Source organism: Balaenoptera borealis (assembly GCF_965194805.1).
Source record: "Balaenoptera borealis genome assembly, chromosome: 14".
NCBI lineage: Eukaryota > Metazoa > Chordata > Mammalia > Artiodactyla > Balaenopteridae > Balaenoptera > Balaenoptera borealis.
The window spans coordinates 54,148,639-54,165,475 of NC_138875.1; the positions used below are offsets into that span (position 1 = coordinate 54,148,639).

General features: G+C 37.0%; 1 protein-coding gene and 1 long non-coding RNA gene across 2 annotated transcripts in view; both read left to right on the forward strand.

Annotated features, from left to right (window-relative positions):
* CLUL1 (clusterin like 1) overlaps positions 1 to 15,839 on the forward strand; it is a 29,944-nt gene extending 14,105 nt beyond the window's left edge. The window contains exons 5-7 of the mRNA XM_082353635.1: positions 202 to 339; positions 8,477 to 8,691; positions 12,748 to 15,839. Of these exons, the coding sequence (XP_082209761.1) occupies positions 202 to 339; positions 8,477 to 8,691; positions 12,748 to 12,936 (542 nt within the window). The 3' untranslated portion in view covers positions 12,937 to 15,839. The remainder of the gene's footprint in view (positions 1 to 201; positions 340 to 8,476; positions 8,692 to 12,747) is intronic.
* Positions 1 to 16,837, forward strand: part of LOC309610599 — a 504,212-nt gene that overhangs the window by 31,100 nt on the left and 456,275 nt on the right. The gene's annotated exons all lie outside the window — the stretch shown is intronic.

Here is a 16,837-nt window from a genome sequence, read left to right on the forward strand (position 1 = left end):
ACTGCTGGATTAAAGGATACATGCACTTTTTAATAGATGCCAAATTGTCCTTGCAACTGGTTGCACCAGTATGCACTCCTACGATTGAATACAGAACAAAGATTTTGCAAGTGCTGGTTAGAAAGAGAAATGACATTCTATCCATGCCTTTAAGGTTCAAACTGTCTAACGACACTGATGTGAAAATGCTGTTACTTGCAGACTCCGCCCACGGCGGCCTGAGTAGGACGGCATTGCCTGTGCGGGGCCGAGGGCTGCGCGGAGAACTTCGCCAGAACTCGTCGGAATGTTTCCAATTTCACGCAAGATGCCAAAAATGTCAGGATTACCTACGGGAAGGTAAATGATTATTATGTTCTCAGGGTTTCGATTGTATTCTGGTCAGAGGTCACAAATCTCACTTTTACAGGCATCGTGGATTCATTTGCTTCCCTTCAAGCTCTTTTTGGCGTGTTCATTGCCATCCTGGGGTGCTCAGGGCAGGTTTATAAATGTTTATTATTCAAAGGTAGGTCAACTTACTTTTCCCCTTTTAAAAATTCCCTCATTATTCCCGTGAAAAATTTTTATGGTTAAAGACCAAACGAACACTCTTGTGTGCAAAAGAGAACTCTGAGCAAATTAGGGCAACTTCTTCCTTCTTACTGCAGAGAAAGGGAACCACCAATGAAGAAATCTTCAAAATGTGTAAGCAGATTTTTAGCCAAGTAAGTTTTTTTTCAAGTGGCATTAATTCTTTCCAGATGGTGGGTTAATTACTAATTAGTATTTAAATACAGATAGTAACTTCTCACAAGCCCTGAGCAGTGCATTTCGCCTCTTCCCAGATCTGACCGAGAGCGGCTTTCATTCCTTCCCCAGGTGAAAAATTCTCTCCACCGGCCCTTCCCCCTTTCCTCCGACCCTCATGTCCCTTCCCCTCCCCAGCTGAAGTCACTTCCCAACCGCTAGGGTGTGAACGCAAATTTTTTTTGCAAAATCCAAGAAGAGCTTTTGATACCTGTGCTTCTGCTTTTTACCTTGCCAAAGCCCTAAGGGAAGGAAATTCTAAAACATGTGGCCAAGATTTGGAGCAAGAGATTGAATATAAATTGGACCTTTTTATTAGAGCAGATGTGAGGGTCTTATTTCTTCAGAATTGCTCCCTGGGTGACTTTCTGCACCTCTGTTTCATCATTTGGAAAATGAAATTAATATACACCTTCACACAGGTGTTTTGAGGATTAAATAAAATGTCTGAAGTACTCATGATTCTTATTATTCAAATGTTTGTTTTTCAAGTCTCAGTTACAAGGTTGCATACAGACAACAGAAGTTTTTACAAGAGAAAAATATACACTAATATACTGACCTCTTACAAAAACAGTCCCACTCAAACATGCCACCTATGTATCATTAACTTCCTTTAACTTCCAGTTAAAAGCTTTGAAGAATAATCTCTCCCTGATTGTCATAAGATAATAGAGAAGATGGGGGGGGGGAAGTGATTGGAAGAAGGTGATTGAAAGGTACAAACTTCATTTACGAGATAAATAAGTACTAGGGCTGTAATGTACAACATGATGACTATAGCGAAAGCTGCTGTGTGATATATAGAAAGGTTGTTAAGAGAGTAGATCGTTAAGAGTTCTCATCACAAGGAGAATGTTTTTTTCTTTTTATTGTATCTGTATGAGATGATGGATGTTAACTAAACCCACAACAGCAATCAATTCAGAATATATTGTGAATATGTAAGCCAAACCATCATGTTGTATACCTAAAACTTATACAGTGATGTATGTCAATTATTTCTCAACAAAACTGGAAAAAGAAAGACAATATATAAGAAATCAGATAATACAGTATAAACACATCAGATAATCAGTATACATCGAGTCACACAGTATACATGCAGTATAAATTGATTGCTGCAAAGGTAAAACAGAGGAAAGGCTGTCCTAATGTGCTCCCATACAATTTTTTTTTTTTTTTTTTTTTTGGCTGCTTTGAGGCTTCGTTGCTGCACGCGGGCTTTCTCTAGTTGCGGTGAGCGGGGGCTACTCTTCGTTGCCGTGCGTGGTCTTCTCATTGCTGTGGCTTCTCTTGTTGCAGAGCACGGGCTGTAGGCGCATGGGCTTCAGTAGTTGTGCCTCGTGGGCTCTAGAGCACAGGCTCAGTAGTTGTGGCGCACGGGCTTAGTTGCTCCACGGCATGTGGGATCTTCCCGGCCCAGGGCTCGAACCCGTGTCCCCTGCATTGGCAGGCGGATTCTTAACCACTGCGCCACCAGGAAAGCCCTCCCATACAATCTAAACTTTTATATTTTATGATAAATGTATATAGAATAAAATAATAAAAACACATGTGCCTAATACTAGATGAAGAAATAAAACATTACCAAAATAGATGAAGCCCCTGCTGTGCCCCTTCCACATCACATCCTCTTTATCCCCTTATAAGGAAAGCGTTTTGGGTTTTTTTTTCCTTCCAGTTTTATTGAGATATAATTGACATACAGCACTTATAAATTTAATGATTTGACATCGTGAAATGATTAACACAGTAAGTTTAGTAAACATTCATCATCTCATGTAGTTAAAAAATTTTTTAGAAAGAAGATTTTTCCTTGTGATGAGAACTCTTAGGATTTACTCTGTTAACAATTTTCATATATAACATACACCAATGTTAATTATATTAATCATGTTGTATATTACATCCCTAGTACTAATTTATCTTATAACTTGAAGTTTGTAACTTTTAACCACCTTTGTCACCATCACTGACTATATTCCCCACACAGTAGGAAACTTCTATTTTGAATTTGGTGCTTATTATTTCCTTGTATTTCTTTTTTAAAAATTTATTTTATTGAAATATAGTTGATTTACAATGTGTTAATTTCTACTGTACAGCAAAGTGATTCAGTTATACATATATACATACATTCTTTTTTCATATTCTCTTCCATTATAGTTTATCACAGGATATTGAATATAGTTCCCTGTGCTATACAGTAGGACCTTGTTGTTTTCCTTGTGTTTCTTTATACTTTTATCATATGCATTTATATATAGCACACATACACACATATACCATACATAGCAATGTTTTACATGTTTTTAGTTTTTATATTGTCAAAGTATAACTTTTAAGCTTAAAAATATGACTCATACAAGTACAAAATGAGCATGTTAAGATTGATTTATTCCATTAATAAGGGAACGAGCAGAGTGATTAAGCTGGTTTAAAGGAGTACAGGAGAGACTGAAGTGTTTACTGTCAAGGATAGACAGAATGTGGAAGTAAGATTGCAAAGTTAGATATAAAACTAGTTAATGTACTGAAGAGCAATAAAACTGTAACTTTTGCAGTTATGATTTCTATCAGACCAAAATAATTTATGTCTCTACTGGACAAAAATTATTTGCAACTTTTCAGTCTGTAATTTACATCTAATTTCGTGGAGTCTGGCCCGAATCAACAGTGAATAGTAAATCCAACAAAGGATCATTTCCCTAGAGAATTAAGTAATCTTTGGGTGGACCTCTTAGACAATACTTTATGTGACATTGAAAGGACACACAGCCTTTCTTCTGCATTGTTTCCAAGTTTTGGATAATATTTCTTAATAGTATAAATGTTATCGCTTATGTATTCTTTTGCACCTTGGTGTTTCACTCAGTACAGTTTGGGAGATTTAGTCATGTGAATGCGTGTGGTTCTAATTTCACAAATTCATTGTTGTATGTTAGTCTGTGTAAGCACATTACAATTTATTTATCCATTCTCCTGCTGAAGCACATTTAAGTTGCTTCCAGTGTTTTACAAACAACTCTTGTATGTTTTGTCAAACAATGATTTTGCCTCTTTTATCGACATTTGACTCATTCTTTGTTCTAAGACTAAGCATACAGCTGTAATTATAATCTTATATTTGAAAAATATAAGATAAATGAAATATGTTCCAAAACATTATAAATCATTTTTTTTCATTATTTACCATACATTTTTGGTCCCAATTTTAAATGGACTCACTGTAAGTAACTCTTTTCCCATACCAGTTACTGGTACTAGATGTATACACCTAAATTCAAAATAGTAGTTTCAAGATAAAGGAGTTTGATGTGGAATGGTCACGGTGGGGGTTCATCTGTTTGGGTTATATTTTATTTCTTAATATAGGAGGTAGGCACATGGAATTTATACCAAGGAATGTCTGTCTCCAGCCCAGTTTCTGTTACATGAGACCATATAATTATCAATTAAACTGGATCTCTTTTAAAAGTGATGTAGGCAATATTAATAATTGCTTGACAACCACAGGTATAAACTGGAAACTCTCATAGGCAGAAGGTGATACATGCACACTAGATTAAAGACAAAACGGCCACAATATTTTGCAGTTCCTCCCATCAAAAGCTGGAGTCTGTTTTTTCAACCTGAGAATCTGGGCTCAGCTGTGGGTCTGTCCTTAAGCAACAAGATATTGGCAAATGTGAGTGGCTTGAAATGTGCTTGTGAATTAAAGTTGTCCTCTCTTGCTACTGGAAGCCTATCCACCACTGCGTGATCAAGCCCAGGCTAGCCTTCTGGAAGATGAGAGGTCCCAGCCATGCCAGCTGAGACCCTCAAAATGTGAGAGTCTAGACCATCCAGCCCCAGCTGAGCCAGCTCAGACATAAGAATAGTCCAACCAACCCACAAAAACATGAGAAATAATAAATTTTTGTTTGTTGCACAACAAAAGCTAATAGATGCATATTGTCACATTTCATAAGAGACATCTGCTAAATGTGGGTTTTCTTTGTTCCTTTTCTTGAAACACTCATTCTCATGTCTATATGGTGACTAAAAAAATGCCTTAAGGTACTGTGGGTCCCAAAGATCATGTGAGTGTATTTTTTTAAGTAACAGCATTAAGATATAGTTCATATACCATAAAGTATACAATTCAGTGTTTTTTAGTATACTCACAAAGTTGTATAACCATCATCACTATCTAATTCTAGAACATTTTCACCCCAAAAAGCAACTCCATATTCATTGGCTGTCATTTCCCATTCCCTGCCCCTTTCCCCTACCCAGCCCCTGGCAACCACTAATCTGCTTTCTGTCTCTGAATTTGCCTATTCGGGGTATGTCATATAAATGAAATCATACAATATGTGGTCTTTTGTGACTGACTTCTTTAACTTGGCATAATTTTTTCAAGGTTTATCCATACTGTAGCATCTCTCAGAACTTCATTCCTTTTTATGGCTGCTTAATATTCCATTATATGGATATACCACATCCTGTTTATTCGTTCATTAGCTGATGGACATTTGGTTTGTTCCTACTTTTTGGCTATTGTGAGTAATGTTGCTATGAACATTTGTGTATAAGTTTTTGTTTGGACATATGTTTTCAATTTTCTTGGGTATATACCATGAAATATATATGGGTCATATGGTAACTCTATGTTTAACATTTTGAGGAACTACTAAACTCTCTTCCAAAGTGGATGTACCATTTGCATTCCCACAGAAATGTACGAGGTTTCTAATTTCTCCACATCCTTGTCAACACTTGTTACTGCCCATCGTTTTTATTTTAGCCAACCTAGTGGGTGTGAAGTGGTATCTCATTGTGATTTTGTCTTGTATTTCTCTAATCACTAATAATATCAAGCATCTTTTCATGTTTTTATTGGCCATTTGCATGTCTTCTTTGGAGAAATGTCTATTCAAATTCTTTGCCCATATTTTAATTTTGTTATTTGTCTTTTTATTGTTGAGTTGTAAGAGTTTTTTTTTTACATATTCTAGATACTGAATGCTCATCAGATATATTATTTGAAAATATTTTCTCCCATTCTATGTGCTGTCTTTTCACTTTCTTGATGGTGTCCTTTGAAGCATGGAAGTTTTTTATTTTGATGAAGTCTACTTTATTTCTTCTTTTCTTTTTTTATTTTGGTATCATATCTAAGAAACCATTGCCCAATCCAAGGTCACACAGGTTTATGCTTATGCTTTCTTCTAAGAGTTTTATATATTTAGTTCTTGCATTTAAGTCTGTGATGCATTTCAAGTTAATTTTTGTATATGGTATGAGGTAGGGATCCAGCTTCTTTCTTTTGCAATTGGATATCCAGTTGTCTCAGTTTCACTTGTTGAAAAACTCTATTCTTTCCCCTGTAGAATTGTCTTGGGACTCTTGTTGAAAATCCATGGACAGCAAAAGTAAGGGCTTATTTCTGGACTCCCAATTCTCTTCCATTTATCCATATATCTATCCTATGCCAATTCCATACTCTTGATTATTGTACTTTGTAGTAAGTTTTGAAATTGGGAAGTGTGAGTGCTCCAATGTTGTTCTTTGTTTTCAAGATTGTTTTGGCTATTATGGATCCTTTGCATTTCCATGTCAGTTTTGGGATCAGCTTGTCAGTTTCTACAAAAAGGGCAGTTAAGATTTTGATAGGGATTGCATTAAATCTATAGGTCAGTTTGTGGAGTATGGCTCTCTTGACAATATTAAGTCTTCCCATTCATGAAAATAGATGTTTTTCCATTTATTTAAGCCATCTTTAATTTTTTTCACAGTGTGTTTTAGTTTTCAATACAAGTCTTACAGTTCTTTTAAAAAATTTGTTCATAAGCATATGGTTCTTTTTATGCTATTGTGAGTGGAATTTTCTTAATTTCATTTTTGGTTTGTTCATTGTTAGTGTATAGAAATACAACTGATACGTGTATATTGATCTTGTGTTCTGCAACCTTGCTGATTTATTACTTTTTTAAAAATAAATTTATTTATTTATTTATTTATTTTTGGCTGCATTGGGTCTTCGTTGCTGCAGGTGGGCTTTCTCTAGTTGTGGTGAGCGGGGCTACTCTTCGTTGAGGTGTGAAGGCTTCTCATTCTGGTGGCTTCTCTTGTTGCAGAGCACAGGCTTTAGGGCACATGGGCGTCAGTAGTTGTGGCACACGGGCTTAGTTGCTCCACGGCATGTGGGATCTTCCCGGACCAGGGCTCGAACCCGTGTCTCCTGCACTGGCAGGCAGATTCTTAACCACTGCACCACCAGGGAAGCCCTGATTTATTACCTTTAGTAGTTTTGTGTGTGTGTGTGTGTGTGTGTATGTATTCCTTAGGATTTTTTGTATACAAGACTATGTCGTCTATGAATAGAGATAGTTTTACTTTTTCCTTTCTCATGTGATTGTGTTTTGCACAAAGTTTCACCTTTAATTGAGGGAAATCTTTTTCCACTCTCTAAAAGAGTAAATGAGTGTCCCTTGTAGAATTCTCCTTGCCTAAGATCATGAGGGAAGTCACCACCTTCTTACCCCATAATTTAAAAAAAACCAAAACTACACCACTATTCTAAAAGTTAACAACTCTAAACTTGCAAATGAAGACATTTTAAAAGAATATCTGGATCTCCTTTCAAATGTATACTGTATCTTGTTAACTGTGACTGTCTTTGTTTTCAAAATATTTTATTGAATTATTTTCAAATGTACACTATTGCAAATTTTTTTACCTGCAAGTACAAAAGTCTCCCTCTCCTGAAGATCCCAACACAATTTTTGGAAAAGTGTGAAGGCTGGAGGATCTTGCATTATATCTACATCTCAAAAAGAAACTATAAACTGATTTTTAAGACCTGAGATGAGGTAATCACCTAGCTTCTGGTTGGTGGATTCTCCCCCACCCCTATCTTCCTGAAGGCATGGTTTCTTAGTAAACAGCGGAAGACATAGTCGAAAGAGCCTGTGATCTCTTTCTACAATAACAATATCTTATGATCCCAGATGCCCTAACACATAGACACGTCTGTAGTCTGCAGATAAATAATCTTTACACAGTATCAAGATGCTCATCAGCACAGCTCTATAAATTCCTTTAACCCTGTTTCAGTTCAGAAGGGCTGTTGTGCAATAATAACACAGAGCTGCAGAATCTTAGTGACTTGTAAACACAAAGGTTTCTTTCTCTCTCTATGTCTTGTCAATTACAGCTTGCATGGGAGCTCTGCTGCACATCTCCTCACTCAGGATGATGGAGCCTCCACCATATGGAGCAAAACTAGTTCCACTGTCAGGGGAGGGAGGGTGATAAATCCTAAACCATTCTTAAAGGATTCCTCCATCAGTAAGACACGTCACTTTGAATATGGCCACGCTCAACTTCCAGGTGGCAGAGAAGTGCAATCTCCCATGTGTCCTGATCAGAGTATAAGTGAGCAGCCCTAATGACCTTCAGAGACACTATGGAAAGGAAGACAAGGAAAAGGAACATTTTAAATCTTCAGTGTGTGCTGGCCCTGTGAGCAGGCATTTTGCAGTGTTATTTCATTCATGCCCATTGTACCTGGCTGAAAACTCACTCAAGGTCAAAAGGCTGGAAGTAGAAAGCTTAAGGGCTGGGACTTAAATCCACAACACCCAACTCCAAGTCCCACATACCTTTTTCTTTACCATGTTACTTTCTTCTTTGCTAGACTGTCCTGATGTTCCTAAACTATACACAAAAGTAGATGAGGCCCTTGAGTTGGTCAACATATCCAATCAGCAGTATGCCCAGGTTCTCCTGATGACCCAGCATCACTTGGAGGACACCACATATCTGATGGAGAAGATGAGAGAGCAGTTTGGCTGGGTGACAGAACTGGCAAACCAGACCCTAGGAACCGAGAACATCTTCAATTTCATAAAGGTAATGGAGAGACTCAAGAGCAGATATGGAGACTGAGTGTGCATACATTGATTTTTCTGTTAATTTACTTATTAATTACATCTGAATTTGAAAACAGGCTCTAGAAGGATATTCATACTTCCATTGTGATTGTACTCAGGCTGATTTGTGCATGGTCTTTAGAAAACAAGAAACTCTATAAAGAAAACCAATTTAAAACACAAAATACTTTCTAATCCAGAGATGGCTAATCTGCTTAGAGCTATAGTGCTGATACAAGTAACCGTGAAGAAACCTGGACAATGTCGTTTTTAAGGGAGCAGACTTTCAGGTAAAGCAACTTGAGATCAAAAGCTGACTCTGAAACTTACCAGCTGAATAAGTTTGGGAAAGTTCCGTAATCTTTCTAGGCCTCAGTTTTCCCATCTGGAAAATGGGAATAATAATAGCTACCTTAAAATGGATGTCTGTAAAACAATGAGTATAAGTTCCTTATCCAAAACAAGAGCTCTGTAAATTATAGCTCTCATTAGCTTTTGACACAACAAGCTACTGACTTACCTTGAAAATTAAACACAGTTATATATTAACATTCACATATAAACATTACCATCTTAAGTTGCACTTATACCATGTCTCCCACTTGCAGTCAATAACTCCTGTTGCATAACATAAAATAGTGATTGAATTTCTTCCCTGATGCGCCCCTACCACACACCATATTACATTAATATACGATGCACCAGACAAGTGATTTCTGATGAGGTTGGTATTGGTGGGCTCCTAAAAAGACCCAGATACAAAAATCACCGGCAGAGCAATTGAAGGTGCAATATTTTGTGTAGCATGTAATGTTAACAGTCCCCCGGGATCCCTTTACCAACTCCAGCTGGTGCTGCTGCTAACTGCTCACCCCTGAAACCTTCTCCAAAGGGTTGTCCTTGGGGCCACTTATGCTCCAGAGCTCCCTGCAGGATCAGGCTGAGGCTGGAGGTCACCTGAAGGCCACCTCCCAGATTAGCTTCTCCCTCTTCTCTATCTTGCTCGCCTCATCCCCCTAAAAGTTTTACTGAAAGCACCCTTAATAAATAACTGTGTCAGAATCTCAGGCTCTGCTTCTGGGCAATGTGACCTAAGACATTCTGTATCCTAGTGATTCACTCTCTTTCAAGGTACAAGGTTGTGGTTTGAGAGATAAGTTTAGAGAGTCACAACCAGCACATTAAACAAACAAACAAACAAAAGCAGAATAGGACACACTAGAAGAAAAAATATTAGAGTGCATTGCATTTAATAAGTCAGATGCATATGTCATGGAACTTTCATTTCCATGATGTGTGTTTATATATGTGTATAACTTATATGTAAGATGTGGTTTTTTTTCTTTTTCTATTTGAGTACAGTCGATTTACAATGTTGCATTAGTTTCAGGTGTACAGCAAAGTTATTCAGTTATATATATGTCAATATATTCTTTTATATATACATTCTTTCTCAGATTCTTTTCCATTATAGGTTATTACAAGATATTGAATGTAGTTCCGTGTGCTATACAGTAGGTCCTTGTTGTTTATCTATTTTATATATAGTGGTATGTATCTGTGAATCCCAAACTCCTAATTTATCCCTCCGCTGCCTTTCCCCTTTGGTAACCATAAGTTTGCTTTCTAAGACATGTGTGTTTTTGAGTCATGATGACAAATGTGTTTATAACTGTAGACCATAGTCAAAAGGTTTTGAAAGCCACTATCAATTCCTGCTGACTCTCTACTACTTCATTAGATAGATCATTCCCTAGAAGAGTAAAATAATGTAATATATTTGATCATTCTCACAAATATAGACTTTTAGTTTAAAGAGGAAAAATTCTTGTAAGGAATGAGGGAAAGAATAAAATTTTAAGAAAAATTTTAGCAGTGCTTTAAATCTTTAGAAAAGCAGAGCCCATATTTAACTGTTTTTGTCGTCGTCAGGATTTCCATTCTATGCTTCAATTTGCTTCCATTCTCGTGGCTCTGAGTAACATTAACTGATTTAACTAAAATTTTTGATATTGATAACAAAGACACTTCTATACAAAAAACTCCATAGAAAATAAAATTATGGTTTTCAATGATACATTTTTCGAATAATAATCACCACTAAAGAGCACTCAATATTTGTCTGGCAATGTTCTAAGAACTTTTCCCGTGTATTAGATCATTTAATACTCTGGGTTCCTATAAGGTGAGTATGATTGTTTTACAAATTTTTCAGATGAGGTACAGAGAAGTTAAACAACTTGTCTGAGGTCTCACAGCTAGTAAATGGTAGAACTGAGATTCAAGGCCAAACAGCTTTTCTTCAGAATCCTTGGACTTAACCACTTTGCTGAACCGCTTGTAAAACTTATTTTTCTTTAAACAGCTCTTAGTTCATCATGTAATGGAAAGTGCAAATTTATAAAACAGCACATACTGAAGAGGGATCTTTTGTAAAAAAAATATACAAATTCCAGCAGGTGAAAAAAATTATGCTTTTTAGGTTGTATTTACATGTTAGCGTTATAATTGTTTATTGAACTAGACGTAAACGCTTTATGCAGTTTTTATGTGTGTTATATGTATCAAAATGAAAAGGGGGAAATTTATGTTAGCTTTATAAACTAGAATTAAGAAATCACCAGGGCTTCCCTGGTGGCGCAGTGGTTGAGAATCTGCTTGCTAATGCAGAGGACACAGGTTCGAGCCCTGGTCTGGGAAGATCCCACATGCCGCGGAGCAACTAGGCCCGTGAGCCACAACTACTGAACCTGTGCGTCTGGAGCCTGTGCTCCACAACAAGAGAGGCCGCGACAGTGAGAGGCCCGCACACCGCGATGAAGAGTGGCCCCTGCTTGCCGCAACTAGAGAAAGCCCTCGCACGGAAACGAAGACCCAACACAGCCAAAAATAAAGAAAGAAAGAAAGAAAGAAAGAAAAGAAGTCACCAGTGTTAATTTGGCTCCTTAATATTCTGCTTTAGTTTTTCTGATAGGGAAATTTATTTGAACACATTTTCAAAATAGTTCTTTTTTTATATAAATTTATTTATTTTATTTTTGGCTGTATTGCTTCTTTGTTGCTGTGCACGGGCTTTCTCTAATTGTGGCAAGCAGGGGCTGCTCTTTGTTGCGGTGCGCGGGCTTCTCATTGCAGTGGCTTCTCTTGTTGCGGAGCACAGGCTCTAGGTGCACAGGCTTCAGTAGTTGTGGCACATGGGCTCAGTAGTTGTGGCTCACGGGCTCCAGAGCGCAGGTTCAGTAGTTGTGGCACACGGGCTTAGTTGCTCCGCGGCATGTGGGATCTTCCCGGACCAGGGCTCAAACCCGTGTCCCCTGCATTGGCAGGCAGATTCTTAACCACTGTGCCACCAAGGAAGCCCCAAAATAGTTCTCTTAAGGTTACATCAAGTTGCATGTCATTACAGTTTCATTTAAATTATTAAAATCAAAGTATATGCCCTTGAGAACTCATTAAGAAAGTAAACGACATGCATTTCAGATGACTGGTTCTTACAAAAATCACACATACAACCATAAATTGTAAATTTCCTGTGGAAACTCAGTACAAAACTTGGTACATCACATTAATATTTGTGACACAGACAGTAGCGCTCACCAAATCTTCCATCCGCTCACTCACACTTTCTTGCTCCTCTTGCAGTTAAGTGGTGCCATGTGTTAAGTTCTGGCCAATGAAATGGGAACAAAAATGAAAAGCGTTATTTCTAGACTGAGATAGAGAAGAGCCTGTGTGTGATTATCCATTCTCTTTCTCTGATGAGGATGTAAATAAAGCCATGCGTTATTACATGTGCTACAGCACATGTGAGATGATGTTCCTTTCTCAGCCAGGGTCCTGAGCATCTAGGTGGTTCAGAGCCCTTGTAATGGGCATGTAACATGAGTGAAGAGTAAATCATAAGAAGCCACTGGAACGCTGGGGCTAATTTGTTACCTCAGCACAACTTAGCCTATCCTGACTAATGTGGTATTAAATTAATGCTGAATGTGTGCTGGAATTTAGTAATCTTTTGTTGTATAATCCTTCTTCTTAGGTAGTTCCAGGTATTCATGAAGGAAATTTTTCCAAACGAGATGTAACGATGACAGATGTAAGCATTCTGCCTTCCCCTAATTTCACACTCACCATCCCTCATGAAGAAAGTGCTGAGAGTTCTAACTTCATTAGCTACATGCTGGCCAAAGCTGTACAGCATTTTAAGGAACATTTTAAATCTTGGTAAGCAGAGTGCTTGATTAGGAATGTTTGTCAACAGGAATAGATGATTCATAAAAGGGAAAAATGACAAAACTAGTTTTAAAATACCTTGAAAATATATTCAACCTCATTAATAATCAAAGACATGAAAACTAAGACAAGATAGCAATTTTTGCCTATTAAATTTGCAAATTAAAAAAACCCTGATAGGATGTGATGAAATGAGAATTCCCATATGTTATTGCCGGGAACGTAAACTGTTTTTGCCTTTTTGAAAAGCTATTCAATTATACATATCAAGAGTCATAAAGTTTCTTTTTGATACATTCGTTCCACTTCTGGAATCAATCAGAAGGAATAAATCTAAATTTGAATAAAAGTTCCTACCCCAAGATCTATATTTGCAAAGTCATTTAAAATGTTAAAAACAATCTGAACATCTAAAAACAAGAAAATGGTTAAAAGATTATGGCTAAATATGCTCAGTAAGTCTTATGAAACCATTAAAGATATTTATAAAATTTAAATCATAACATGACAACTACTGGAACAAGGGTTTATTCTAAGCCTATCTGTGAGGTAAATATTATTATTATCATTTTCCAGAAAGGGAACTTGAGACTCAGGATCCAAGGTTAAATGAATTATTCAAGTCAGCAGGTGGTAGAGCCAAATTTTAACTCAGTTCTCTCTGACTCAAAATTGCCACATTATACTGGTTCCTGTTAGGACATTTGGTCAAAAAAAAAAAAAAGTACAAAACTCTATAAATGTAATGATCAAAAAAATCTAAAATCTACATTAAAAATAAAAAGGATTGTCAGGAATTACAATGGGAAATGGATGATTTATTTTAAAACCTTTCCATTTTCTGATATTTTTACAATTTTCTATAGTGAATAAATAATTTTAAGATTTCAAATTAGAAGATGTTATTTTGCTAAAATAGCTAGGTAAATGTAGATTGTACACTATATCAATGTGTTCCGCATCTCTAAACCTTAGTATAAGTACTTCCATTCCATGATAATCCTACATTGAGATAAAATGTAAATCTATTAAGTCTGCAGAGAAAATAAATGAATGACATTTCAGGCATACATTAGTCACCATCTCTATTAAACTTAGAATGATCTTCTAAATTAGTGGCACAATTAAAACTGTACATAATAGTCTTCTTTGGTAACATGGTCAATCTTAAAAGAATAATTTTTAATTCTAAGTTATTATTCATAAGGGATCTTGTTAGTAGGTCACCATCAGTGTATAATTAAGCTGGATATTACTGGATTTGCTGCCTCTCCCTTTACCTCTGAATTTTGGAGAAGTTTTTGTTCAAGTTACATCAATCAACCAATATCTTTTTAGCATCTACTAAGTGAAGGCCCAAGACCCAGGTACGGTGGAGGAGAAAATGATGAATTTGGGAGATACAAGACACACAGAACAGTAATAGGAGGTAGCATTTAGTGAGTGCCCAAGGTGGCCCTCTGGGAGTTGAGGGGAGTGTCTTTACTTTACCATGGAGGAGAAACTTCTCAGTGTGATACATTTCCTTTTTTTCCTCTTCGTTTTCCATCAGTCTTCTATCCCCCTCATCTTTTCCTCTTCTTTTCTCTTTCCCTCCCTCCTTCCCTCCCTCCCCGCTCTCTTCTCCCTTCATCCCCCACCAAAATATATATGATATATATCATATATATGTTTGATCATATATATATGATCAAATTATATATTTGATCATATGTGCATATATATATGGTCAAAATATAAAGGTGAGAATATTCCAAAAAAGATTCCAAAAATAGGGGAAAATGTGAGCAAATGGGACCAGAAAGACTGGAGTGTCTAGATACTAGGGATGCTGAGAAGTCCTATTAAACGAATCTCCTCCCACCAGGGCCCTTTGCACCTCCCTCTATCTGGGAACCTCCCCCATATGAGTTTGTGTTCTTTCTTCACTTGTAAGCATGGAAGGGGGCTTCCCTGGTGGTGCAGTGGTTAAGAATCCACCTGCCAATGCAGGGGACACAGGTTCGAGCCCTGGTCCAGAAAGATACCACATGCCGCAGAACAACAAAGCCCATGCGCCACAACTACTGAGCCTGAGCTCTAGAGCCTGCGAGCCACAACCACTGAGCCCACGAGCCACAACTACTGAAGCCCATGTGCCTAGAGCCCATGCTCCACAACAAAGAGAAGCCACTGCAATGAGAAGCCCGCGCACCGCAACCAAGAGTAGCCCCCGCTCACCACAACTAGAGAAAGCCCGCGGGCAGCAACGAAGACCCAACGCAGCCAAAAATAAATAAACAAAACATAAATAAATTTATTTTTAAAAAAAGAATATAGGAAGGGCTTAAACGACTTCCTATATTCTATATATAAAAAAAAAAAAAGACATGGAAGGATACTGTCTGCCTCACAAAATGAGTGGGGAAGCTGGGCAGCTGTGCCTAGGGCCCAAACTCAGTAGGCCACAGTGAGACACTGCAGGATTTTATTTTTAATTTTTATTTATATTTATTTTTGGCCGTGTTGGGTCTTCGTTTCTGTGCGAGGGCTTTCTCTAGTTGCGGCGAGCGGGGGCCACTCTTAATCACGGTGTGCGGGCCTCTCACTATCGCGGCCTCTCTTGTTGCGGAGCACAGGCTCCAGACTCACAGGCTCAGTAGTTGTGGCTCACGGGCCTAGTTGCTCCGTGGCATGTGGGATCTTCCCAGACCAGGGCTCGAACCCGTGTCCCCTGCATTGGCAGGCAGATTCTCAACCGCTGTGCCATCAGGGAAGACCCACTGCAGGATTTTGAGGGAAGAAACAGTATGCTAGTGTTCAAATGGGTATTGATGATTTATTTATGAATAATAAATAATGAAAATTTATTGAATAATAAAATATAATAATAAATTTTTTTATTTTATTATTTTATTTTTAAATTAATAATAATAAATTATTGTATTATTACTGAATAAGAAAAATATTTTCAATAAAATCTTTTCACAGATTTTGGAATCAAGAGGCTGCAATGACAATGGAAAATATGTTGAAAAATTGAGATAGTGAACAAATTATTTACTAATATGGTTCACAAAATGATCTTTCATAAAGGCAGTATTAATTTTTTTCTTTTTAATTTATAGTTCTTTTTTTTAATTTAATTTATAGTTCTTTAATTCTAAAAGTAACAAAATCACAAATTCCAAAACTTTATTTATTTTTCTTTTAAATTTTTTTTTTTGCCATGCCACCCAGCTTGCGGGATCTTAGTTCCCCCATCAGGGATCGAACCCATGCCCCAGCAATGAGAGCACGGAGTCCTAACTACTGGACTGCCAGGGAATTCCCCCCAAAATTTAGAAGACAAAGATTATCCACAGTCCCACCATCTTCACAAAACTGTTATCATCTTACTATTTTTTCTTATTCACATTTTCCACTTATTTTCTTAGATGGATTCCAAAAAATTGAATTATTTGTTTAAAGGTTAACATTTTATTGATATATATTGCCAAATTTGATAGCAGCAATGTCTAAAGTACTACTTTCTCATATCCTAACATTTCAATTAAAAAAAAACTTTACTAATAAATGAAAACTTTTCTTACTATTACAACTTTTATGTTTTTGATTATAATGTACATTTTTCCAAGTTTGCTTACTACCTGAATTTCTTCTTTTGTGCATCCTATTTAATTCAGTGGGTAAGATTTTGTGTGTTCTGATTAGATCAACACACCAAGCTCTCAAACCTGCCAACAGTGAAATAGCAACATACTAAGGAAAATAACAGGAAAGATGAGGGAAAAGAATCACCCTGTCATTTCCATTCAAATATATGAATATTTGTTAGGTCCTTACTCCAAGAATGTAGCTCGTTAAAATATGAATCCCAATTTTATGAGGTAGAACATATGTTAAGAACCCTCCTC